Source organism: Cyprinus carpio, chromosome A14, assembly GCF_018340385.1.
Source record: "Cyprinus carpio isolate SPL01 chromosome A14, ASM1834038v1, whole genome shotgun sequence".
Taxonomy (NCBI): domain Eukaryota; kingdom Metazoa; phylum Chordata; class Actinopteri; order Cypriniformes; family Cyprinidae; genus Cyprinus; species Cyprinus carpio.
Window position 1 is genome coordinate 11,704,560 of NC_056585.1, and position 27,045 is coordinate 11,731,604.

The 27,045-nt window shown below is 36.9% G+C and overlaps 3 protein-coding genes across 5 annotated transcripts in view; all 3 read right to left on the reverse strand.

Moving 5' to 3' along the window:
* LOC122133921 (SH2 domain-containing protein 4A-like) overlaps nucleotides 1–27,045 on the reverse strand; it is a 956,524-nt gene that overhangs the window by 642,055 nt on the left and 287,424 nt on the right. The window lies entirely within an intron of this gene.
* The window catches only part of LOC109066939 (sorting nexin-25), an 825,452-nt gene that overhangs the window by 219,107 nt on the left and 579,300 nt on the right, over nucleotides 1–27,045 (reverse strand). The gene's annotated exons all lie outside the window — the stretch shown is intronic.
* LOC109089189 (storkhead-box protein 2-like) overlaps nucleotides 1–27,045 on the reverse strand; it is a 61,955-nt gene that overhangs the window by 16,372 nt on the left and 18,538 nt on the right. Inside the window, exon 1 of one of the 3 annotated variants that reach the window (XM_042770630.1) lies at nucleotides 20,209–21,858. The exons of 1 other annotated variant lie outside the window; for it this stretch is intronic. In XM_042770630.1, coding sequence (XP_042626564.1) covers nucleotides 20,209–20,374 — 166 coding nt within the window. In that variant the 5' untranslated portion in view covers nucleotides 20,375–21,858. Of the gene's footprint in view, nucleotides 1–2,716; nucleotides 3,239–20,208; nucleotides 21,859–27,045 lie in introns of those variants that run through there. One more of the 3 variants, XM_042770631.1, reaches the window with a different exon arrangement.

A 27,045-nucleotide genomic window follows, 5' to 3' on the forward strand; every position in this document is an offset into this window, starting at 1 on the left:
TACACGAGAAGTGCCATGGGATTTTTAATGACCACAGAGAGTCAGGACCTCGGTTTAGCTCCTTATCCGAAGGATGGTGCTTTCTGACAGTATAGTGTCCTCCTCACTATACTGGGGCATTAGGACCCACACAGACCACAGGGTAAGCACCCCCTGCTGGCCTCACTATCACCTCTTCCAGCAGCAACCTAGTTTTCCCAGGAGGTCTCCCATCCAGGTACTGACAAGGCTCAACCCTGCTTAGCTTCAGTGGGCAACCAGTCTTGGGCTCCAGGGTGATATGGTTGTGGGCCATTTTATTAACAATTATTCTATAAACCATTATAAAAAAACAACAACAAAAAAAACAAAAAAAAAAAAAAAAACACTCACCACACAACAAGCTAAAAAAAAAAAACTTCCTGAATAAGTGGAAAGTTCTTTGTCAGAATAAGCTGCAAAGTGAACCAAGCTTTGACTAATAAGCAAATGACAAGAAACCGAGAATATATACAAACAAATACATTTTTAGCAAAAGTTGCTTAACTAACCACTTTACCTAGGCTTAAACTTCCTGATCATGGATACATTTCAGTCATATAAGGTCGTTTCCTCATCCTCACCGGTGTAGGACTCTCTATCTCCCCTGAGAGCTATTTTACTCCAGACCACCTCTCCTCACAGACACTAACATCACTGTTTTCCTTATCCTTCCGGGAAAGAGCTCTACGGTTCTACGGCCCAGTCACTCATGACCACAGACACTGTACAGTAAACACACTGCAGCCCACACATCACTTCTCCAGCGGTCAGACTGATTTCTCACAGTTCATCACTACATCTCACAGAGAACTCTTCAGCTCGCAAACCTTATCTGCATTGGTGTAGGAAAATATCTTAAAAAGTGCAGGGGACATATAAATCCTATCAGGGTGGATCAGGAATAATTAGATGACGTACTTTTTTGGATTTCCTGAAAGGTAAGATAGAAAGCATTGCTTGCACACACACTTTGATTAAAATAAAAACAAGCGTTCTAGTGAATCACTTGTAAAAAATAAAGCTCCCATCAAGAATCTAAGAAAAAGGCAAGAATGATCCAAATCTACAAACGATCATTGCGTTTCTCCTCACCACACAAGTGTACTTTGGCATAAACGCTGTTTTCAGACCAAGCTTATTCCAGAAAAATTGGTTTCATTACACAATAGCTGTAGTCAAAGAGGACAAAGGGGAGGAGCTGCTCTCTGCTTCCTAAGTGAGCTTTGATCTCTCTGATGGTCCATGCGTGTTGTGATGGCGGTGATAGCATTCAACAGCAGGATGCGACCAGCTCTCTGCATTACAACAGTCCTGAAACTCAAACATCTGCATCAAACTGTCATGCTGTGTTCGGACTCAAAGACTAGCGACCAGAATTACTTTTGAAAAAAAAAATAATAATAATAATAAATAGAACTACCAACAAATCAGTTCTTGTACCATGGCTGGAATACTTGATTCTGATTGGTCAGCGGAAGCATTCTGCGGTCAGATATTTTTGCATAATGACTGCTGATGTGTGTAACTGACTGCTGCACAAGGCAAACATCAAATACATTTTCCACACATTTGCTTGTGAATTTGACTTCACCGAAATGAATGATCATATCATCCCTCATACAGCCATTATTAAAAAATTATCATGGTAAAACATTTTTTCACATACTAACCACTTATCGTTATTACAATAAAACAAGGGTAAGTTTGTCATTAGTTTGTATTTTAATTAGGCAAACAAAAATGTTCTGAAAGCTTTTTACATTAAAATGTGGTTTTACTTTTGTATAAAATGTAGAGAGGAACACAATTCTTATACAAAAAAAAGCATTCTTTGACATACAATGCATGATGCATATGCATAATTATTTAGTATCACAGTATACATCAACGTATTATCACTGCACAGTACTTATAGTAAGGGAAGACTTAAAAGCTCAAAACAGATATATTGCATTAAACTTTCAGACACTGGGGGAAAAAGCTTGTTAACTGAACCGTGGAAACTTTCACAGATAGCTGGGAAACCAGGAAGTGACCTCACATCCAACAAAGAGCTGCATTATCAGAAGCAAAATGGAAAACATGTGATGTTGCTGTCAGCTTTAACCCCCAGCAGGGAGAGAGGAAGAGAATGGCAGACATTTTCAGACCGTCCTGCTCCATTTGTTCACCCCCTACCCCCCTTTCTAACAGTAGGACCGGAGCAGGGGGCTCGTCTGATGGGTGGGGGGCACTCAGACACAAGTGCTGAGGGTTTAAAACCATGGTTTGTCTTTATCTGATCCCGCCTGCAACAGCTGCATCACAGCCCTGGTGAGATCAGCACGTCACAGACAGGCTTAATAGAACACAAGCGTGCCAAAAAATAAAGCATGACTTGACACGGAGAGAAAATGAGGATGATAGAGAGACAACCATCCTTGAACATGAATGCATTTTGCTCTGGAGGCGTTTTCGCTGTCGGATAATGGAGGAGGAGGTACGCAGAAGACGCACTCATGCCTGACGCTGCCGTAGTAAACATTCCCCCCACAGATTGGGCTCTTTGTCCAAACACCTCCTGATCAACCCCACCCCCTCTTTTGTGATTCATTCTGACAACGCCACGGCACACAGCATAATTATGGCATGCAGACGAATGTGCAGCAGAAACAGCCGCGGCTGCAATGAAAGAGAGAAGAAGATCAAGCTCTACCTTGGTTTATTCCGTGCGGCTCCAGCTCCTAAAATCCAAACTGACTTTGGGATCCTTCCGAGAGCTTTCCACAAACAAATGAGCATTCACTCCAGGGTCTTACCCAGCATGCTCTGGTCCACACAAAGAGAGGGGAGGTGTGACCAATCACATTGGGGCTGAGCTTGCACTGTGTTTTAGGTGTTTTTTTGTTTTTGTTTTTTTTGGAAGGGGGGTCCTTACAACACTTGCTCATTCCCAGGAATGCCCATCGACACAGTCTAGTAGGCGGCCCTTTCGGAAAAGGTTGTTATGGTAACACATCCCTGTTGTACCTAGCGTGTGTTCATCCACAAACCACATTTTCTCTCTTTCCGATGCTCAGCTTCAGCATTTTGCTAATTAAATATTAAAGGAATCAGGCTCAACGCTGTCATTCCAATGTGAAAAAAGCACAACTGCATTGTTTGGAAGAAGATTCTTTTTTTTTTCTCCAATTTAAAAGCATCACATTCTCGTATCACAATCCTCCCGGATCTAACGTTACTTCCATCTCAAGGCAAACGGTAAGTGTGTATCATCATGGTAGCTGGTAATGTGGTGAGGGGGTGTGAGAGGGACGGAGAGAGGGGGAAGGGGGTTATCGCTGGGAGAGGGGGAGGGGTGTCTCTTAAAGGACACATGGGCGATCACAAAAGGCTCAGGCTTTAATCAGAAACACAGAGGATCTGCTGTCTCATGCTGTCGGCCACTGAAATGAATTCAGGTTCCCAGGGTTGATTGACAGAAGACCCTATAGAAGGAACCGTTAATCACTTTGTGAATAACTACCTGATGATCAACCATGGTAAAGGAAAAAGGAAAATAAATAGTATTTTCACAAATAGACTAATTTGCAATTTTGATGGGAAAGAATACACAATTTTTAAAAGAACTTCAGTGGTTCCTTTCAAGGCAAATAGCAATATTATTTCTTACAGTTATGGTTTTGTTCAAATCAGTAACCCCACATCTCTGCATAACAGAAATGTAAAGTTTAGGGGACAGTACGATTTTTTTTGAATGACATTAAAGGGGTCATCAGATGCCCATTTTCCACAGCTCTTTTTAGAGCAAGCCATTTTGTAGCATTTTCCTTTAAATGTTAATGAGCTCTGCTGACCCCACCCCTCTCTTCCAAGCTGCTTTCTAAGGGACTGTTTACTTTAGCTGCATTCATCGTGAAACTTGCTAATTAGCACATTATTAGGAAAGGCAATTTGCAAAGATTCATTAAAAACCTTATAATCACTTTTTCTGTAGGTGAAGCTGGATCACGAATAATTCGTGCGAAGATGGATGCATTTCGGTAGATCGGGGGTGCATTCCCTTCAGCGGCTCAGATGTCAGGAGTAAATGACGACTGCTATGTTCATTATTACATCCAACAACAAAACACCTCAAATGCTTAGGAGTCATTCTTGTCTACATCTGCTCCGGCGGTGAAACAATGGCGGACTGATGACAGATCACTCAGGGTGAGTCTAAGGTAAGATGCCAGTCCAGTCTGTGCTGAAACACTACTGTCAATCAAACTCGTGGGAGAGGCCTGTCTGTGTGATGTCACAAAGACAGGCATCTGAGATCGACTCGATTTGAGTAAGGGGGTAAAGATTTAAGTAGATTTAAAAAAAAAACACTGGGTGGTTCATAAGTTCATAAGATTTTTAATTATAGTAATACAGTTTATATCGGGATCAGAGGGATGTGGGTGGGCAAACCATGTAATATCAGAGTAAACTAATGCCACAGCTTACACATCTGTGTTCAGATCAGCTTTTCTCATGACAAAATCAGTGTAATGGCAACATTTCCATCCCCTGAATGTAAGCTTTTTCATATTCCAAGCTTTTCTGATGCACTGGTGATTAGACATGTCGTGATAATTAAATAACCGTCTAATTAATCGTGAGTAACTGATCTAACAGCAGTTGGCTGAAACAATTTTTATTTTGTAAAATTATTGTGCTTTTTATCCGGCACAAGGGGGAGTCATACACCAAAAGAAACAGAAGAGCACCAGTTTGCTTTTCATGCACTGTATAGTCTATATCATCTGAAGCCATTCCATATCTTAATGTGAGGGACAGAATTGTATTTACATTGTTAAATTTAAGTTTACAGAAATTGATCTTCCTTCTGCTGCAGCTGTCAGTCATTCTCCGCTCAGCATTCAAACAGCACGTCACGTTCAGTTATGACAGTCAGCACGGTAAAATTTATAGGCTTATAATGTAATATAAAACATAAATTTTCAATAAATATTTTCAAAAAACATGAACATGTGAATTCTTATAGTTATCTAAATATTCCCATGCAGCAGAGTTTGCACACTACTACAGCTGTGTAACTGTAAATGTCTCAGAGTTTTTTTTACTGTTCTGCGCCCATCATCCGTTATTTCCACCACTTAATCAAGCCACTCTTCTTTAAAACATGATGATGTTTTATTCGACATGTCATAGCATTTGTGTTAGCTCTCATGTTGAGCTACTCCGTCCGCAACCATTAAAGTATTCGATTAAAGTATTCGATTTGGCGCACATCATTCTCTTTCTATGAAACCTGTAAACCGCATTCATTGGTTCTATAGTGCCACCAACTCTATAGAGGTTTGCCCGAGCATTGCAATTATTTAGCATTTACTAGAATTCAATCAAATGGCTTGCAAAGGGAACATCGGTTGTACAACTAGATGGTGGTAACAAAAATTATAGGCATGCAAGAAAGTGAAGCAATTTCTGTTACAGATCTGAAAGAATTCCAATTTTTGGCTACTTGAGTCTTGCATCTCGTCTCTAGGACGGTCAAAACATCCAAAAGCTGTCAGGCGGCGTTTTTCTGAAACTCCACTCAAATTTGTGTGGCAGCATGTTTATGCCCCATGGATCTGCCTGACTTCAATCACGGCACAACTTAAATGAATGAGATGTGAGTCTCTTAGAAAACAGAAGCTCAGACTGTTTGGCACGTCTTCACAAAAATAAAGAAAGAAAGAAAGAAAGAAAGAAAGAAAGAAAGAAAGAAAGAAAGAAAGAAAGAAAGAAAGAAAGAAAGAAAGAAAAGAGACTAGTTTTCATGGCTCTGCTCAAGGGGAGACATCAAAGACTGAGAATGAATTAATTCTAACTTAAAATATGGCTGCCCTCCACATACCCTCTACAGATCACTTCAGTATACATCTGTGATGCAATTGAAGCTGAAAACATCGAAATCTGACCTAAGTTTTAAATATAATACAGAAATCATGGTGACCAAATGATCCTATTGGCAAGGCTTTGATGTAAATGATTACAGCTCTATTGCCAATACCCCACAGTGCAGAAGGGGCTTCCGTTAGCTGCTTTGTCATTCAAATGAAACCCATTCAAAGAATACTATGGCAACAAACAAACTCGACAAAACAAATACACTGGTTTGATATTAAAGACCCCATTTGATGCATCCATTGAAAACAGAAAAAGGAAAAAATATAAGAATGTTGTACAATCTACTAAACATTTTATATATGAAATGATACAATTAAACAAAACAATTAAATTCTAAATTAAAATACAATTAAAATAAAATAAATAAATAAAAATAGTTCTGTCATGAACTTTCAGCTAGGGCTGCAACAAACGATTATTTCGATGATCGATTAATCTAACAATTATTAGACAGATTAGTCGACTAATCATCTATTATTTAACTGATTAATCATTAGACATTTATTGATTATTCAGCTTTTGCAATTAGTAAAAATATACATATTCTTAAAAATAAATGAAGGTAATAACTTCCGCTTTTGAAAGTCATATTATGTAATTACAATTATACAATTAATATATACAAATAAATATATTTGGCACACAAAATGAGATGAGAGAGAGAAACTCTCTTATTCGCTATTAAATTAGCTATATGAGAAAGTAGCTGAATGACAAATAATTTTGCACATCTCTTTTTGTAAGCTAATATGTATAAGAAACAAAATAAAGGTAAGTGATAGGAAGTTTTATTTTTGGCTAAACATTTTATTCACAACATAATCTCTCTTAAAATACCTTATTGGGTTATGATAATCAAAACAGTCCTGAGCTAGATCAAACCAAACTAAAGCTTTAATGAAATATTTTTTTCCCACTAATAAAAAGATTTTATCATTAGCTAGCTCCACACTGGAGAACTACACTATAACAGAAAATCAAGTTATAATTCTAACTGAAAGCGACACTGACTCTGGTTTTTCATGTTTAATACTGTAAAGCTGCTTGATTTAAGGCTATATATAGCATTGTACTGTTATATTAATAAACGTGACGTGACTGGACTTTTCTTTATTGGAGTGGCGAACTTCAGAGTTCGTGCAAACATCCACATTGCTATAATCAAATGTGTTCTTAAGTGCTGCTTTCACACCACGGTCAGTTTTTGTTATTGAGAGGAAAACGCACAGTATATATTTACATATTCATCCAAATGCCGCTCAGCAGCCTCAGGTTTGGATCTGCTCCGTTTGCTCTAAAAGCACTGTCTTCTTCTCTTGAATTGCATCAGGAGAGCTAAATTACAGTCTTGCTCTACAGCGCCACACTAGTCAAACCGCATTATTGCAGGCACTTACTTCAGTCATATGAGATCAAATGACTACTCGACAACAAAAATATTTGTCGACAATTTTTTATTGTCGACGTTGGCGATAATGTCGACTAATCTTTTCAGAGCTACTTTCAGCATTGCATTTACACAATAGGGATGTGTGAAACTATAAAAAGAAAATATAAAAAAATTATTTAATATGATTCATATTACTAAATTATTAATCTTATAAAAAAATTACATTAAATAATATTACAATATTTAATATTATAAATAAAACATATAGAGTGATATACAGGTTTTCACACTATTTTTCATGCTAAAACTCTCATGTTCTTGTTAGAGTGATATTACTTTACTATTCTGCTGCATGACCCTGAGGATATGACTCCACCAATGTTGTGCAAACACTAAGAAAAGGTGTGTGTACGATCGTGTGAGAAGTGTTTACATTGTCCTCCCACCATTAAAACAGATCGGATCATTGCTTAGCAAAAGACACTTTGATATGTTGAAAGGCCCTAAACAAATGAGAAAACCACACAGTTTCTTTAAAGTATGGATAACTGCAAACTTTGAGCCCTAGAAGTTCATGAAATGTGATTTTAAATAAACTTTACTTTAAATGTCTGGAATTCAGTTGCAGGAATGAACTGAAGATCTGTGCTTTCAGCAAACAGCAGCGACATTTAACGAAACAACAAAAATGACCTGATTTTTATAGTTTCTTAAGTAAATGTGATGCATGCTTGTTCAGAAGTCTCTTGATTCTAAACCGATTCTGTAAAAAGGCTAACTCCTTAAAGTAAACACTGTGAATCATACTAAAGAGATGTCCCTGAACTGTAATGTGTAGCTCAGATAACAGCAAGATCAGATTCAGCTCTGATTCCAGACAGAACTGAGGATTTAACTCCTGCCGCTCTACATAGAGTTCCGGATTATAAAACGCACTAATCTCTGTGGTAGTGCTCCGTATCTCTGGTGATGATTTGGGTCTTTGGTTTCATATAGAATGAACCAACGCAAGTAAAGTTGTACATATGGTATCGCACATTTAGTTTAACGCATACACATGTATTTAGACACTAGTATCTCACAGACGAGTTGCATGTGAGATACTACATGCAGGGTGTTAAGATGCGTGCTCTGCAGTTATAAATGCACAAAAAAAATCTCACACACACAGCCGCTGCAGGTTTCCATACATCATTTAACAAATATTCTCCAGTGTGTTAGAGGGATAAAAATATATGCTGAAATGCACAGGGAAATTCACACGCAACAGCATCTCAAGCATGCCACATAAAACAGGTCAAACGCAGGTACACACTGTGTCTTTTCCACTTGACTTAAATATGCATATGACAATTCTGATAATAACATGAAAGAAACAGTAAAAGAATAGTTCACCCAAATATGGGAATCATTTACTTACTCATTTCAAACCGTATAAATTGCAATTGCAATTTTTTTTTGTCAAGCTTTAAAATGACAAAAAAAAAAAAGAATCATAAAATTGGTTCATATGCCATTTATTTAAAATTTAAGTTATCTGAAACAATTCATAATTCACTCAAAACCTTGACATGAATCAGTGATGTCTAATACGTGAATGAATTGTGCTTTGAATCTGATCTTTTTAATGATTCTGTTCTCTGTACTTGTTTTTATTCTGTTTAAAATGTTCATTTTGGGGTAAACTATTCATTTAAGCAAATGGATTACCACACATCTTTGTGAAACAAAAGTATTAATCAAGATTTCTTCTTACATCTCATGACTGAAAAACACTAAAATAAACCCCATAAACTAAATATATGTGCTGAGAACAATTTTGTCTCCTCTGCCTGGGTGCTTATGAAAGATTTATTGAGATATTCAAAGACTGACATTAAAAAGTGAGTGTGTGTTGGGGTAAATGTGCGGGTACGAGTGTGTTTCTCCACAGGGGGCATTCTTGCATCAGGCAGCCGAGGGGCCACGGTGGGTTAACGGGTTCATTCTGTATCCCAGCATGCACTGTTGCATCCTTTATGCCACAGTGTATGTGTGGGAGCCAACATGTAAGTAGGAGATGATGCTTGTATATGTGTATGTACGTGTGCATACATGCATATGTCAATTGCAGACAAAAACTATATTAAAATCTTTTAGCTGACGTAGAACATCCGTTTAGTTCTGGTATAGACACTGAATTCCATTCGGAACTGCATCATACCAACAGCCAGGAAATCACAAAAATATACTGTTAACAGTGTTAACATCTGATAAAGCCAATATTGACAGAATTGCCAATAATGATTGCTCAAGCATCACTCACGGCCTGAGGCATCTATGGATGTCATGGCACATTAGTCATGGGTCACGACGGTCAACTAATCAACTATGTGTCTGAAAAACTGACAAGTCAATTAGTGAGCTCAACTAGTTTATCTAAATTTTTTCCTCCATCCATCCATCCATCCACTCATCCATATATATTACATTATATTATACAAACACTACCATTCAAATGTTTGGGGTCAATAAGTTTAGTTGTTGCTGTTGTTAAAAGAAATCAGTACTTTTACTCAGCAAGGACACATTAAATTGATCAAAACTGACAATAAAATACATTTATAATGTTACAATAGATTTCTATTTCAAATGCTGTTCTTTTTGAACTTTCTATTCTAAAAAATCTTGAAAAAAAGTTACACTGTTTCGACATACTGTTTTTAACACTGATAATAATAAGAAATGTTTCTTGAGCAGCAAATCAACATATTAGAATGATTTCTGAAGGATCATGTAACACTGAAGAGAATTGAAGCTGAAAATTCAGCTTTGCATCACAGCAATAATGACATTTTTAAAACATGCAAATAGAAAACAACTATTTTAACGACTGAAAAACGGTTGGCGTGCCCGGGCGCATGGTCTAAACAGGTTGTCCCTATTCTCTTAATGAGTAATGGGTGTTTTTTGGGCGTAACGTGCAATAAACCAATCAGAGTCTCATCTTCCATTCCCTTTAAGAGCAAGTTGTGCTCGTGCCATGACGGATTTGCTATTTACACGGTGGAATTTGGCAAGCTCAAAGACAGAACGCGTCTCCGAGATTAAACGGAGCTGCTCGTGTGCGAGCAAATAGATAGCCTAATTCTGATACATGTGATGACTATCCATTATGACATGTAGGCATTTTTATATTTAATTAGCATACAAAAAATTCTTATGCATTGCAATCTTTTAATTTTTAATATTTGGCATGTTTGCTGTGCTGGTGTGCGTCCCTGTGTTTAATAAGCAGCGTGTACGCGCGTTGTGGACCCGCCTATACTAACACACTCTTTAAATAACAAAGAAAAAACATTGCGCCAGACTTTAGACCAGGTTTGAGTTGGTCTATGGCGCAGTCTATTTTCAGCTCCTTAAAATAGCAATGCGCCAGCAATGGGCCTGAACACACCTCTTTTTTAGACCAGCATGCCAATGGGCGCAAATGCATTTGCTAATTAAACAACGTGGCGCTGGATGGGAAAATGCAAACGGCGCCGGACTGAAACTAGCAAACACACTTGCGCTTTTTTTTTTTTGCTCAAAATTATAATCGAAAAGATTTTTGTCATTTGAGAAATGTATTTTTAAATTTCAGGTATTGCACTTTCACCAATAAGCACAAAATAATAGAATGAATTAGATATAGAATAGAATACTCATACACATGGTTTATTTTACCTCATCTATTGTACTGATTCATAATAGGATATATTTAATATATAAATTAATATCAAAAACTTAGTTATGCATTCTCTCCGTCTACGTACATTACGAAAACTGGCAAAAACTGGAAAAATATTTTAACAGTAAATTCCTAATAGTAATTACAATAATTCGAAATTTCAATAATGTTTCTCTATTAAAAGGACAGCTTTTGAGTAAGTGTATTTATTCAGCAACCACAATCGCAAACAAAAAAGTTGAGCTCTCACGACACTTTTTCTGAATGTCGGCGATTCTGCAATGAAGTTCACATTGTTGCAAAAAATAATCAAAACACTGGACAGAAAACTTCTCCTTTTAACAGAGAAGCTCTGATTTGAGGATTTGAACTCGATATCTTGCAACCGCACACATGAAAGCTTGTGTAGTAGAGGCATGTACAGCAGTCCGCAATAATATTTTCTCTTTTTTTTCATCGAAAATTAAATGAAGTTTTTATACGTATAGTTATTTTTTCGTCAACCATATTGCATGTTGATATAGTCACAGTTATTGTTTATTAACCTTATTGTCGTCTCAACATCGTCTCGTCTTAGTCACGGGTAAAAAGCTAGTCTACAAACATTTTTCATCATACTTTTCATAAACAAAATTAAAAATACACAATAACCACTATATTCATACCATCTCCCAAAACCGAATCACAACCTTTAACAATCACAACAGACAGATGCTTATATTTTCAACCCTAACCCCGACTATGCGTTCAAAATACAGAAATATGGGAATGAGCGTATCGTTTCCGGAACACATGCTGTACGCAGTAGACCAATCACAAAAGACTGGGCCATCTGACCAATCAGAGCAGAGTAGGTTTAGAGAGACTGAATCTTAGAACTGCTTCGAACAAATAGTTTGAGAATCGTTGGAAAATGAGGTGATACTAAATGCATATTTTGAGAAAATGAAAGTGTAATTTTGACATTGCAAGCATGCCAAAAACAATATTAGGAACCTTAAAAATGGCATAATAGAGGCACTTTAACTGAGCAACTGCTAAAACATTCTCACAAAATGCAGGTTTGCCTGCCTACTGGAATGACGAATCCTAAAGATGAAAACAGTCACTGTCTGCTTATGATGCCAAAACGTCAGCAGAAACATATGGAATAAAAGACTTTCAGTGTAAGAGCAAGGCAGAGCTTCAGTAAATAAATCTTCATTTAAATTAATCTGACGTCATATGAATTACAACCTCCTTACACATCACATAAACAACAAACTTCACGTTTATCAGGACCAAATGTATTTCAAGATCTGAAATACTGCGGGAGAGCATCTTATGAATATCAGGGAGAATGCTAAACTTCATATTTTCATAATCAACTGGTCACAGTGGTAAGTTGTCTGAACAAGTATTTAACTAGTCAAGCTTAAAAAGTGTAAAATGAAAAAAAAAGAAAGAAAAACCCTTTCTAATAAGTTGCGTGTGAAAATTCATCCTTTTTAAATCTCAAGCGATAAAGCATTATTTTTTTTTTCCAGTGGTCTTTGTACATAAGATGCCACTGGAAAAAGGGGCTTTATATTTAACATTTACAGTTTAACTCCAAATTTTATATTAAAAATAAAATTGACAACCAACTAACTATCCCAACCAACTGCCGATTAATAGTCAAAACTCTTGATTTAACTTTGTCTCACCAGGACATGTACTGAACTGCAGCATTCATTCAGTTCTATGGCAAGAACCCTTGAACGGCAATAAACATGACATACTCCAAAATGAATGCTGTACTTTACAGAGCAATAAGCTGAGAAAACCACAAAGAGTTCTGGATATGTTTGAAGTTTAACGCTCTTTCATTGGAAATGCTGGATAACACTGCACAGCCCTTCTCAAAAGGAGGTGATGACAACCTTGTCTGTGTTAAAACAGCCTTCTATCCCTGTGTTCTTGTCGCACAATCTGCAATTTACGGCCTGAACTAAATTTCAAAGTAGGCTTGGCGAATGAAAAGATTAAAAGTATGACCAAGACATAAAAAAGGCAAAACAAAGTGAACAAATAAAAGAAAGTACATTAGTAGGCTGAAGTCATCTTTGAAAACTTCAAGGTTTACAGCTTCAGTCACTTCTGCAATAACTGGAAGACCAAACGAAGAATAAATGAAAAACGTGAACCGAGGGCTGTGCAGCAGAGCTAACAGAGGCTTCTAAGTTGGGGCCCATTGACATCTTACAGTTTACTGAGACTGTGTGTCATCCAGGACAGGAACAGGAAAGAATGGAGAAAATATGCCAAAGACTAATACAGAAATATCTGAGACAGGGAAAGACAGCTCTGGACTGTATAAAGCCTTTTTCTTGATTTAGGCCATTTAACAAAGTTGATTAATCTCATTAATATAGTGTGAGAAAAATTGTAAGCATAGATGCAACAGGTTTTCATATTGGCATTGTACTAGTCAAAACAAATGACAAATATTATCTGGAAGATATTTACTTTGGAAAGGCACTATATAAATAAAACGTACTGTTATTAAGTTAAATAGTACCTCACAACCCCAAAGCTTAAGGTGACAGTGGCAAGAAGAATCTGTTGCATTAATATGTCATGTATGATAACCATAAAAACTGTTTGTTTTCTCTCAAACGTTACAGTTTAAAAAACCCCTCATTTAACACTTCATTGAACTTCATATTCTGAATCTGAACTGCCATCACTAGACATATGAAGCAGCTTGCATTGGTATTGGGATAGCAAGACTGAAAAAAGACAGAAAGGGAGACTGTTGAGAACTTCACGACATCTTTAGAATCCAAATAAATCACGGACAATGAAAACATGGTGTGAAACTGTGTGTGTTCGAGTGTGTTTGTATGCATTTGTGTGGTGGGTACAAGGCAATTCTGAGTGGCTTGCCAATACTTTAGCGTTCCCATCCAATCAAATGGTTAGAGAAGCATTCCTTTTTATTGCGTCCAAAGCTTTTCTCTAAGAGTCTGGAAGGAAATGCACAAAGTTTCAAAGTATTCAAAAATGGCAATCAAGCCTAAACAGTCTCCAACTATCAAAACAGCTTGTGGTAAATAACAAAATCCAAAAAGACAAACTAATGAAAAACAAACAATGAAACAGTGTAGCATCTTCCCAACAAACACACATTCATTTCTTCATTATTTTTTTTTGCAAGACAGTAATGTCATACATATGACAAACTGTGCTTAAAATGTAAAAATATGTAAAAGTTTATAGTTTGTTTATCAAGACAGCTTTTTATGTGCACAAAATGCCTTAAACAATCCTTCAGCGTCAACAAGTTTTGTGGCAAAACAATGACATTATTTTTCAATTTTTACTTTCTTTTTTAGCAAGATGTTTGCAGAAGTTGCTTCTGTGCTCATTACTGAATGTCTATTGATCCATAATGGTTCAAGATCCATCATGTCCTGACATGCTTTTATAAAAAAATAAAATAAAAACCTTGCTACCATACTTTTCATTTATTACATTTTACTTTCATAAGAACACAGTATTCTAATTTTGCCAAATCACTATTACATCACTATTATGATATGCAGTGAAACTTAACATGATCATATGCTAGTACAAGTTTTTCTCAAGGAAGCATTTGCACAGTGTGTAAAAAGAGAGATGTAGAGCAGGGGTCGCCAACTTGCAGACTCCGTTCTGAATTTGGACCACGAGACGTGTCCATCCGGACCGCAAAGTTTTTTTGACATTATATGAAATAAATAAATGCAAACCACTGTTTTCTAATAAAATCAAATGTATATCAAGCACATCAAGGTGAGCTCTGTATCATTTGGGTCCTATGGCACCACGGGTTGCTACTACAGTTAACGGTTGCTAAGGTCAGCTGTGCTGTCGTGCATGCAGTGAAAAGAGCAGAAAGAGGCATGCAGACAGATCAAAATTTAGTGAGTGAAAAGCAATGGCATTCTCAAAAATTCTTGACGGGTCCTTAAAAAGTGTTACATTTAGTTGTATCAAATTTAAGGGCATAAGTCTTAAATGGTACAAGAAAGTCTTAATTATGATTTCAGGTCTTTGGGGATGGAAAGATGACAATTGCGATACGGCTTAATGTGACAATTAAACTTCAAAAGGCTATGGTTAAGTGATTAAACATGAGCTCTGCACGTTTCAAAGTCAGCTGCTGCTCTGCTTTGTGTTCAGTGGTTACCAGGGAAAATGCTTTTTTCTGCCATTCCAAAGCGCCTCCTACTGGCAGAGAATCAATATGCATTTTCAATAAGCCCATCTGCTGTTTTTGTTACTGGTGTTTTTATGCTACAAACACTCAGTTGTAAATGTGAACTGGTGGATCGACAAGAAGATAAAGCATAATAAAAATGTAACAATTAAAACAGTAAAATATATTTATATGTCATTTCATTATTATATCAATTGATTGATGATAATTGATTAAATTAATAAAATAATTGATTATATTCAATTTGATAACATTTTCTTAAAAAATGTTTTAAAGGCTGAAATGTGAAGTTTATCATTTTATAAAACTGTTGTTTTTGTGAAAACCTGTATCTACAGTCATTTAAATTTTATTTGTGCAGGTCTTAAAAAGTCTTAAATTTGAGCTAAAATATCCTGCAGATACCCTGCTCAGACAAAAAAAAAAAAAAAAAACATCAATTCGTGTCTTTCTATATAATTGTCCAAACTTCGGCTGGTGAGGTGGATTCATTACTGGACTTTTACTGCAATTTTAGGTTGATAAGGGTGATTGGTCAAATCCAGTCACATGGTTTAAGCTTGTCCCATCTAGAAAATCAACCAACTATTACTCGGTATGCTCTGAACTGCAGGACCAGCTGTTATTTATTTTAGATCTGTTACGTGACACTAAGGCAAGTCTGATACCAGTGGGGTCAGATTAGAAATAATGACAGTATACGAAAAGTCAAAGTAAAGTCTGATTGCAGCATTAAGATGCCATTCAAGATGAAAAAGTCTCTGATTTGAGCAATTAGCTATTTAGAATAAATAGTCTACAAATCATTAATCTCCTAATAGTGTAATGGCAAGGTATATCTAGTTCCACATGTACACAAAATCTGTCTTATTTTTAATTTAAATGCAATACAAAGCTTAAGGTCCCCTAATTCAGAAAATCTTGGAATATTATGGGACTAATATTCCATGGGAATATTAAGTCTACAAAGACCATGTAGGAACTGCAGATGAAAGTCTATCCCAGAACAGATGTCCCATTTGAAGAATCTACTGGAACAAAGTCTGGGATTCCGCCAGCATTTAAGTGAATCCCTCCAAAATCCACGAGCTGACAGAAAGCTCTGACATTTTTCTTGTGAGTGAGAGAACGTGTGCATGCGTGTGTGTCCAAAGTGAATCTGAAAGTCTAAAGATGTGTAGTAGTTTGAATCACATTAGAAGTTACCATTTTAGGCTAAAAGATATGGTAGGTTTTCCTAAATTAGCAATGCACAAATCTTTCCTCTTACTGTAGAACAATTTTTCTTTCGAAGACTGCAACCAAAATGTATTACTTACTGCCTCAAATTAATTACACATTTGAAACAAATGCAGACGTCCCTAACATTACTTTGCTAATGACTCTGGGAACTCCTCCAGAAAACCCCCTATAGTCAGTCAGTGTAATTCTGTGCTGAGCGATAGCCAGGTAAGATAACAGTAAATCTTTCTCTCAACTCACCCATGACAGCATAAAATTCCTTATAATTGTTTTAAAACTCCTTGTCTGAGAAAACACTAAACTGGGGAACAAAGGTTTTGGACACCGGAAAATATAATTGGACTAAACAGAGGAGCCAGTCAAAACAAATCAATAAGAAAATCTAAAAACCCAAAAAACTGTACGTGTACAGCTGTAAGTTATCAACCTTGTCCGTCTGAGCAGATTTGCATGTGGATACTGCATACCATGACTCCCCCACTGACCTGCATGGATTAGTGCTCCACTCTAGTAATGTGTTACTGGAAACGCAGAAGAATATTGAAAGACAATAAAGCACAGGGTCAAGTTCTGCATCAACCATAAAGCCAAAGCCTACGACTTTATCTCTGAACACTGCAGATGATTGTGCATCCTTTACTTAATAGTTTTTACCTTGCCACCCCCAATTAACACTTTTCCATGTGAAAACAGGCCAGAAGTCAGGCAGTTTGTACAATCGGCAAGCTCACTCGACCGGCAGCAAACCACCACCACGCTAAATATATCACATAAGCCTTGTGAGGTATTCAGAGTCATTTGATTTTCTGTGGGTTTTAACCAATATTGGGGAGAAAATGCTTCCAATATTTGTTTGAAGAGCTACAATAGGATGATGCATTTCAATAGTTTATGGACATTTCTTTCATGCATGAATAAAATAAATAAAATATAGTCCAGAACTGTAAGTTTAAAAGAAAAAAATATATATTTGTGTAAGGAACCTTTAGAAATGCTTACAAAATTTTCAGATCATCAGTGAATAACAACTTCTTTTTTTTCCACAACACTTTACAAAACGTTTCAATTTGTTAACATTAGTTCATGCATTAGATATCACGAATTAACAATGGACAACTTGATCATTCAACTTGAAATGTAAAACTGTATGTGTAGTTTTATTCAAAATTAATACAGTAAAAGTATTGTTCATCATCATTTCATGTTAGCCACTGCAATGACTAACGCAAATCTAGTGATCTTTAAAATGTCACTTCAAAATCGACATTTTACCAATAATCAAATACTAACAATAGATGCAGTTATGATTTAAATGCAACCCTTGCATTCGAATCTGGAGTAGCTACAATATGATTTGACTTTAATCTAAGATCAAAGGAACAGCTGTTTCTATGACTCCTTCTGATTGCAGAAATCATTAACAACAGAAACTGTCTCTTCAACATAAACCAATAGCAGACTTCACATCCAAATGCCAGTGCTTTGATATCAGCCATGAGAACTCTCTAAATAATGACTACTTTATGTCCCTTCAATAATGATTCACTGTTTTAAGGAACTGTACAGTACAATCAAGTTGAGATATACAAGGCCTAAACATCAAGAGAGAGCTGTCCAATCATTTTAACCAACTTTAAAACAGAACCTTCCACTAGCCAATGAAGCAGAAGTACACTCACTTTCAGAGTCACACACATTGAATCACACGCTAGTGCTTTGTGCCCCAAATGACACCCAAACTCCACAATGACCACATTATTTAACCTCTGACACACAATGTTGCTAGGAAACATGAAGGGTCCTCAAACTAATGTGGTTTATCCATTACCACTGGATGGTCAACGTAAATTTGAGCTTTGCACTTTCATGAACATCAACCAGTGAACCATAACTCATGTACCACTGACACCAAGCATGGAAGGCAACACATTTTAGGGGACCAACAAGTGGTGCACTTCACATCAGGCTTGGGTTCCCTCCAACTGTTGACTTACATGACATCTATTCTCGGACATTGTTGGTAAGACTGCTGGACGTAGACTAATCAAACTGGGATGGGGTAATCCTTGGTCATCGCCTCTTAATTCTGTTGTTAGCAAAGAGGAGAGCAGCTGTTTTGAGAGGGTTCTGGCACAGCGGCAATAAGAGTATTTATTTTTATGGGAGCACACTGTTGTTTCAGGCCTCAAGCTTGGGTCTGGGATCTCTCCGCAGTGATTTGGTATAATGACATCCAACAGGAAACCTTAATTAGCCGATCAAAATATGAGATGCAGTTTATCCTGTTATGTATTGCCTTCTGGGTCTGAACAAGTCGGGTAAAGTATCACAAAACGAGCACATGTGTAATCAACATAGCTTAAATATCCTATCATGACAACAGGTCTCAGCACATCCAGCATTTCTGATTTCAACACATCATGTAATAAACACAAATCTAGATTTGGAATATGGACGTGCAAAATTACACATTAATTACACAATTTCATAGTCGACTGGTCAGTGAGTTGTCCGAATGAAGTCACTCTTAAGGACAGGGCTTCCTTTACACTGACTAACAGGCTTCACACATTTTTTTGACATTAAGATTAAATTTCAATTACTTTTCCAGTTATTTGTGATTACTGGATGAGGATCTGGTTTTACATCATAAGCAATTTTTTCACTGATAATATATTTTAGACCTGAGCCAGAACTAGAACAACTCATATTCAACTCCTAAAGTCCATTTCATTATTTTCCTGACTTTTCTAGGTCTGTAAATCAAAATACTGAAATTCCCTGTGGAAGTACTGATTGTATAATTAGGCTGATTTAGGGTCACATCCACCAGACCTCGATCAGATGCATTTCTTAAGGGACGCATTCTTTTTCAGCAGCAGTTGGAAAGAGTTCAAAAGAAAGTCACATAATACAATACTCTTAAAATGCATTTTTTACATACTAGTTTAGCTTATTACTGTGCACATGGACCAACATTAAAATAATAATAATAATAGCAGCAGCATTCAATGAGAAATCTGACAGATATTCATCAAATATGTTGGCTAACTATCTATAAACTTTTATTGCACAAAACTACTTGATGTCTGACAATAACTATCTTAAAATAACAAGTTGCACTTTGATGGCTACAGTTGTTCTGCTTTCCGAAGTTGAATTTATAGATGCAACATCTCAGTGTTTCCCATGCTGACATTTTTACAGCACAATAAAACCAGCATGGCAAAATCCTCTCTAAATTCATCCCCTGTAAATCTTTGCTGCTAAAAATAATAAGGCTAAAGCAAAAATGTGAATAAAAAGTCTAGATACTCACTGAACCATCTTTAGTAACTTGTAAAATATCTAACCAACAGAATAAAATACCAAAAGCAAACCTTTACAAGTAAACAGATTCCAAATCAAATCTACTGTTCTTAAAACCTGGAGCTGCTCGACACAAGCTCCAGATGCAACAAAACTCAGCTAACACTCGCACACACAATAGCATGTTCAGACAGTGTGAAGCGAATGCTAAAAATAGCTGACCTGCATCTCTAATGCAACAGAAATAATCATCTCATGGCCTTAAATCTGGTGAAAGTCACCCGTTCAAAGCAAGCTTTAAATTTGGGATTACATTCAAAAACAAAATGTGGGATCAGACGTGCAAATTAATAAAATGTTGCTTCTGCCAGTGGAGCGTAAAGGACAACTGACCTGCTATCATGAATCCTCTAGGGCAGTGAGAGATGAAGTGTTTCGGGTAATGTTTGTGGAGCCGGTAGTCTTTCTCACTCCGTGACCGGGTGCGATCGGAGACCCGGTCAGAGAATTCGGAACTGGGCCAGGCCCTGCGCAGAGTGGTGCTGCGTGTTTTTTTCATGACGAGCCTGGATAAACACAGCGTGCCGGCACCAGCTCTGATATCACACCACCGCAATCACACTCCAGACATGGCAGGATGCCGTCTTTATCCACCTCTCTCCTCTTCTGTCAGTCCGATGTAAGTGCATGCAATGAAATCCATGCACATGCAATCACAGATCCTCGGGTTGTAAAGGGGTTGCGGAATCCCTTAGGAATGGTTTCGGGTCCTCCTGGTCCTGAAGCCGTCAACTGCAGATGCATCCAGCAAAGCATCACCCTCCACACACCTGGCTTCCGCTTTCTGGCTCCACGTGCAAACAGAGGCACACATGCACACTACTCTCACATGCTCGCCGAACACAGCAGCATGTGGACAGAAGACGAGGAGGTGTGTGGGAGTGGAGGGAGGAAGGGTACGAGGGGATTCATGTGGGAGAGATGGAAGGAGGGGATTTTAGAGGGGTCGGAGTGGGGGGCTGCAGGATTTTCACACCGTGAGAAGAACCCTAGATTCAGACAAAAGATCAATTCAGTCGGGCTTCACTCCACTAGCGCAGAGCCGTCGAGACAAAGGAGACCTCCAAAAACAAATTAGACTTTTAATACCAGTAACCACAGCGGAGACAAAGTCTCAGGCGGTTGTCTTCATGTGCAAGGCAAGGGTCCTACAAGCATGCAGAAATGACAAGCGGGAAAAAAAGCGGATATGTGGGAAACACAAGATCCAAGTCCTCCCCCTTCTCTGATTCAAATCCAATTCTGGAAAGAGCTCAATCTGTTTAAGAAAAATAACATTTCACACAGAGACCCACTTGGGTGACTTGGAGATTTCTGATGCATTCAGAAGATAAACACTGATGTGAATGCACACTGAAGAATAGTCCTTCCGCTAGTCTTTCTCCAGGTTGTGTTGTCTGACTTGCCTCTCTTGCACTAAGCACTCGTAAACACTGTCTTGCCGAGGCTGACGCATGCAGCTCCTGCTTTTGCCTGTGTACGCTGATGATTTGAGAAGCTGTCTGTCTTCAGACTTGCTGATCCAGTCAGGGTGCGCTTCTCGCCACAAAGAATCAGCAAGAGAAAGCCCTGAAGGTTCTCACTTACTGGCAGTCTGCCCAGCCTATGGAAATCCTATGCTTTATTTACATTCGCTGCCTCGCAGGCTCCCCAGACAGTCAAACCGTCGCAGTAAAGAGCATGTGAGAAATGAGGACAAGGAGTCCCTTATCTGTAAGAGACGGATGACAAAAGAGTTGAGGCTTGCAGTGCCTCTTCCAAAATATCTTATTTTCTCTCTCTTCTCTCTGCTTTTTTCACTGAAAATCCCTCTTTCCTCCAGGCAGAGTCATTCACAATTCCCACTCGCTCCCGTCAGTTTAAGCACCAGCTGCAAGAAAAATTCCTCTGGAATGCAATTAAAGAGATACCTCCATGGCAGCATGAGCGGGAAAAAGCGGGTTTGGGGAGCAGCGTGGAAAAGTGAATGGAGATCTCTCCCACCCTCCATTTTTCTCTCTCGCTCTGTCACGCTGTCATCCCTCCCTCCCTACCTCTCCTCACAGAAGCGCAATTGCGCAGCTGTTTGAGAACACAGCCAATCACTCCATGGCAGCAGACAGAAAGAGAATGCCACAGGATCTCTCTCTTTCATGCAGGGCAAACACAAATTGTATTATTTAGTCAAGAGTTGCACAGGAGAACAGGACAGTCACAAAGATACACACAAATCTATCTATCTATCTATCTATCTATCTATCTATCTATCTATCTATCTATAGGTCACATTAAAACACTCTTGGAAACTTTTTAGCATGCCTTCTTCATTTAATTTTGCCACTATTTAATCTCAAACTATAAATATCCATTAAAATTTTACATGCTTAAAACTTATTATTATGCTAAAAATATTATTATTATCACTGTTGATGATGATGAAAAGTGTGCTTATTTTCACCACAACAGCAAGCCTGAGATGAAATGAGGCAGTTGATGTGTGAAAAAAATATATATACTGTATCATTGGTGAACAGAAAATTATGGCACGTCATTTCCAACCAAGTTTTATTTTTGTCAAATGATGCAATAAGTTATAAAATATTTATAAAAGCAAAAATTATTCAAATTCATTAAATTAAAAAATAAAATTATAAAAATTATTTAAATGTGTGTACTTTGAAAATTCTATGAAATGTATCATTTAATTCAGCCATTTTAATTCAAACTTTTTTGAACAGTCAATCTACAAAAAGATCTTAAACTCAATACATTATTTGAATTGTGGTGAAAATGTTTGGGATATTTAAAAAAAAAAAAAAAAAAAAAAATCCAGTGAAGCATGTAAACACAACAAAAGAAAAAAAATGTACCTTCAAATTTTCACCATTAAAGCCAATGCATATTGATAAGGTATAAAGGTGTACATTTGAGGGTACTGTCCCAGGAACAAGCTGTACACTTAAAGGTAAAATTTTTCCAAAAAAAAAAAATTCTGACAGTGTCCACTATTGCACATTGTTAGTGCACAAATTAAACTAGTAAAAGTGTTTAAGTATTATTTTCTGAAAGTCCACATAGCCAATGGTGCTCACAGTTGAGGAACCACCCTAAAACAACATTTATACAGGATCTCCTGAAGACACTGTGTGCATGAGATGTTTTTCCATTTTGTCCAGTATAATTTGGCTCTAGTTTTCAACCAATTGTATTTAACAAAGCTGCTCTGTCTCTCTGCCTCGTTCACCTCCGCAGGGCATATCATTAATCAGAGGGAGGACTCGCTCTCTGTCCGGCCAAATGAGCAGCGAGAAACTAATGTTTTTCCAATAAGCCACAGATCAAAGGTCACCCATCCATAATAAAGCAGACTTCCACCATCCTTCTCATTAATATCAACAATCTGTGCCCACGGCCTGCAGTGAACAAATTGGCATCAGTGTTTCCCGAATGGAAACAAAAGGACAAATGTAATGATTCAAAGAATGTAACAAATAATTTCTAACTATTTATGATGAACTAAATGGTATTTTTTCAGCTTCGGAAATGGTTTGGTTGAGCACTGATGATTTGCAGGCAGAGGGTGCTGGGTTACACAGCTTTTAATGGAACACTATAGAGTCATGGAGAGCAGAAACCTGCTGTAGGTCAAATACAACCTTGGATCACTAGTACAGACTTTGCAGGAGTCTTGGCAAATGCAGTTTACAACTTTCCATGAGGTCTGGACAGTTTCGAGGAAGACAACGCATCCACTGTGGGTAGTTTTATCTAGTTGGATATAGAGTATAGCGTTCGAAACAATAAGGTCATGGATTTGATTCCCAAGAACAGATATGCTGAATGCAATACAAGTCCCTTTGGATAAAGCCACCAGCCAAACACATGAAAGTAAATGTATCTTTGAGACTGTCAGCATTTGCATTTAACATTCTCTGACCAATTGCAACACATCAACACCAACTGTTGTTTCCGACTCTGCCAATAAAAATATTCCACTGTCTAGACATCCTGGCATGACAGTTTCACTGGAAAACCCTCTGCTGTCATTTCATGCCTTGCAAAACCTTAATGTTTCTTTCCTCCATGGCTCTCCAAGTCTGGTAATCTCTGGTCTGGGCCTCGGTGCCAGTTCTCTGGGTCTGAGTTAACTTTTCCTGGGTCTGTCGTGGATCATATTTCCAGTTGTGTTATGTCAGGGCCGCCAGTGATGACAAGAATGCAGACGAGTGCTCATGAGGCACATGTGTTTCCTTCCAGAGAAAGCTGACAGCGTGACCCTTAGAGGTGTGTTAGCGAAGCATACAGCACTGCGGCGTAGCACAACACATGGGGTGACGGGTCAGAGGGGAGTCTTAAAACAACAAATTGATAAAAATGATGAGAATTGATAATGACAACGATAACAATGAATGGTGGTCTTTGCATAATGCACTCAGTATTAAATGAAACTAAGATTACTGAAGTACATATTACAAGAAAATACTTGTTACTGTTTCTTTGTAATTGTTAGAAATATAAAAATAATATAATATATAAAAATAAATTCTATATAAAACTAGTAATTTTCTAAGTAAAAACTACTTATACACCAATTCAGTGTACATGAATAAATGTAAAAGTAGTGAAAAAAAAAAACATTTCTATGGACATAAAAAAAAACATTTACTTACATTACTATTTAAAATTTTGGTTTCAATAAGGTTTTATTTTTATTATTTATTTATTGAGAAGTTAACACTTATTCAGTAAGGAGAAGGACACATTCAATTGATCACAAGTGACCATAAAGATTTTAAACTGTTTAAAACATTTCCATTTTTATTCAAAGAATCCTGAATTCCAAAAATGTAAGAAATCCTGAAATCCAAAATGTAATGTATCATGGTTTCCACAAAAATATTAAGCAGCACAACTGTTTTAAAAATTAATGATAGTCAGAAATGTTTTTTTGAGCACCAAATCAGCATATTAGAATGATTTCTGAGGAATAATGTGACATTGAAAACTGGAGTAATGACACCAGTAATAGTGCATTTAAAGAGCAAACAAGTGATTAACTAAATATCAAAGTGTATTCATAATCTAGTTGTTGTTAAACATCAAAATTCAGGGTTTAAATTAAACAACTGAAACTTCAAATGTTTTCATTCCTCAAAATCACTTTATTTTAACACTTATGTTTTACAATTTAGCATTATTTATAGCAAATGTTATATAAATATCATTATGCAAATTTAAATGGACCACTGGGCACAATCCATTCCAACAATCAAAGCAATAATCACCAGATTAATCGACTATCAATATAGTTGTCCACTGCAGCCTAGTCTAAGTTTTAAGATTTAGGTAAAACCCATGAGAACACCATCATATTACCACAGTTTTAGAGCATGGTACAATAGTAATACCAGTATTTTTTGTATGTATAATGCAAATACCATGTTTTTTATATGGACTCTGTTAATACTTTGCAATTCTTTCTTATAGTACATAAATATGATTATTTTGTTTCATCTGATTAATTACCATTAGCATCTAATACCATCCTTTCACCATGATTCTGCCACAATAATTACAGTAACGAAAAGTCAGAGTGTCTTTTCATTTCTAGACAATGGTACTGGGTTATAAGCAAGCCATGGTCAGCTTGTTCCTGTCCTCTCTGAGTGACTGATCCCACACTTGTGCTAGGCTGCAGGTTTTTTTAATCTGAGAAGCTCATAGCACACACCAGTGTAGCTGCCAGAACCCCCCCATGCATGAGTGTTCTGAATTATCAACCCTGCCCCCTGCTTTCAAACCATGCTGTTTTCCTTCTCTCTCACCCTCTTTTCTTCCAGAATCATCACAATCTCCTTCTCCCTCCTCGTAGCACCCCATACTGAAAGAAACACACTGCTGATACTCCCACGCCAAACAATCCCAAACATGCCTCCATTAGTGAGTGTCAGAAAGCGCTCCAAGCTACACAGACAGCTCTGTTTGCCCATATTTAGGCCATTCCACCACCAAAAATACCACAAATCACTCTTACATTTGCCATAGTAATGAAACAATTAGACAGGCTCTTCTCTGACTATAGGAATTAGTGTGTTGAAATTAAGAGCTGGACTAGGGATTTCAAAAGCACAAATACAATAAATCAATACAATAAAAAAAGACAACAATAAAAAGAGAAAACTAATTGATATTGCTATTTTTTCATCATGTTAAGACACAAATAATAAAAATTTGTGGTTTTTAAACTTGACTTTTATTTTTTAATTTAATGTTTGTATCCCTCTGGGGGTATAAACTGATTGAAAACAGAATGCTTGTTTGGCAATGCATGCTAGAACATTTTATTCTCTCATAACAGAGTAAACATTTGTTGTAATATTGTGTTAAAAATTATAATACATATTTATTAATATTTTAGCCTACTGTATCATATTTGGTACACAAATTTCTAGGGCCTATAAATTATCAGCATTAGGGATGCACAATATTATCGGTTCGATATCAGAATCGGCCAATAATGGCTTTAAATGTACATATCGGCATCGGCCCGATATGAAAAATTATGCCGATATGTCTTGCCGATAAGAGGAATATGTTGACTCACATGTGCTCATGGTGTGCTAGTAATTAGATGTTAAACATTAGATGTTTATTTTTTTTTTCATGTTAAAAATTTAAATTTTGAATATGCAGGCTTTTGAGGAGGGTTTGTTTGTCCATCTCTCAGTAATCACTTGAATTGCATGAGACATAAAAACCTGATGTATGAAATACAATACTAAACAAAAACACATATGCAAACAATATATATTTTGTACATATATTACGTACATTTTTATCCATAAGTTGGCATATGTGTTTTTGTCAAGCATCTTATTTAATGACCTAAAACTATATTCAATATTGCTAACTAAATGATTAATGATTGAAAATGGGTTATCATGTAAGTGTTTTGAGTACTGAACTAATTTTCTGAAATAGGTTACAAAGTCTAAAGTCTATAGACCACAGGGTCTATATGTAAAAAATATATTGATTTAAATACCCCTAAAAGGGTGACATATCCCCTGAGATAAAGATTATGAAAATGTAAAAATTTAATTCATAAAATTTCAATACAAACATAATAAGCTAGCAACAAATTTTTAAACATGTAAGTCCCCTAAATATTGGAAATACGTGAAATACATC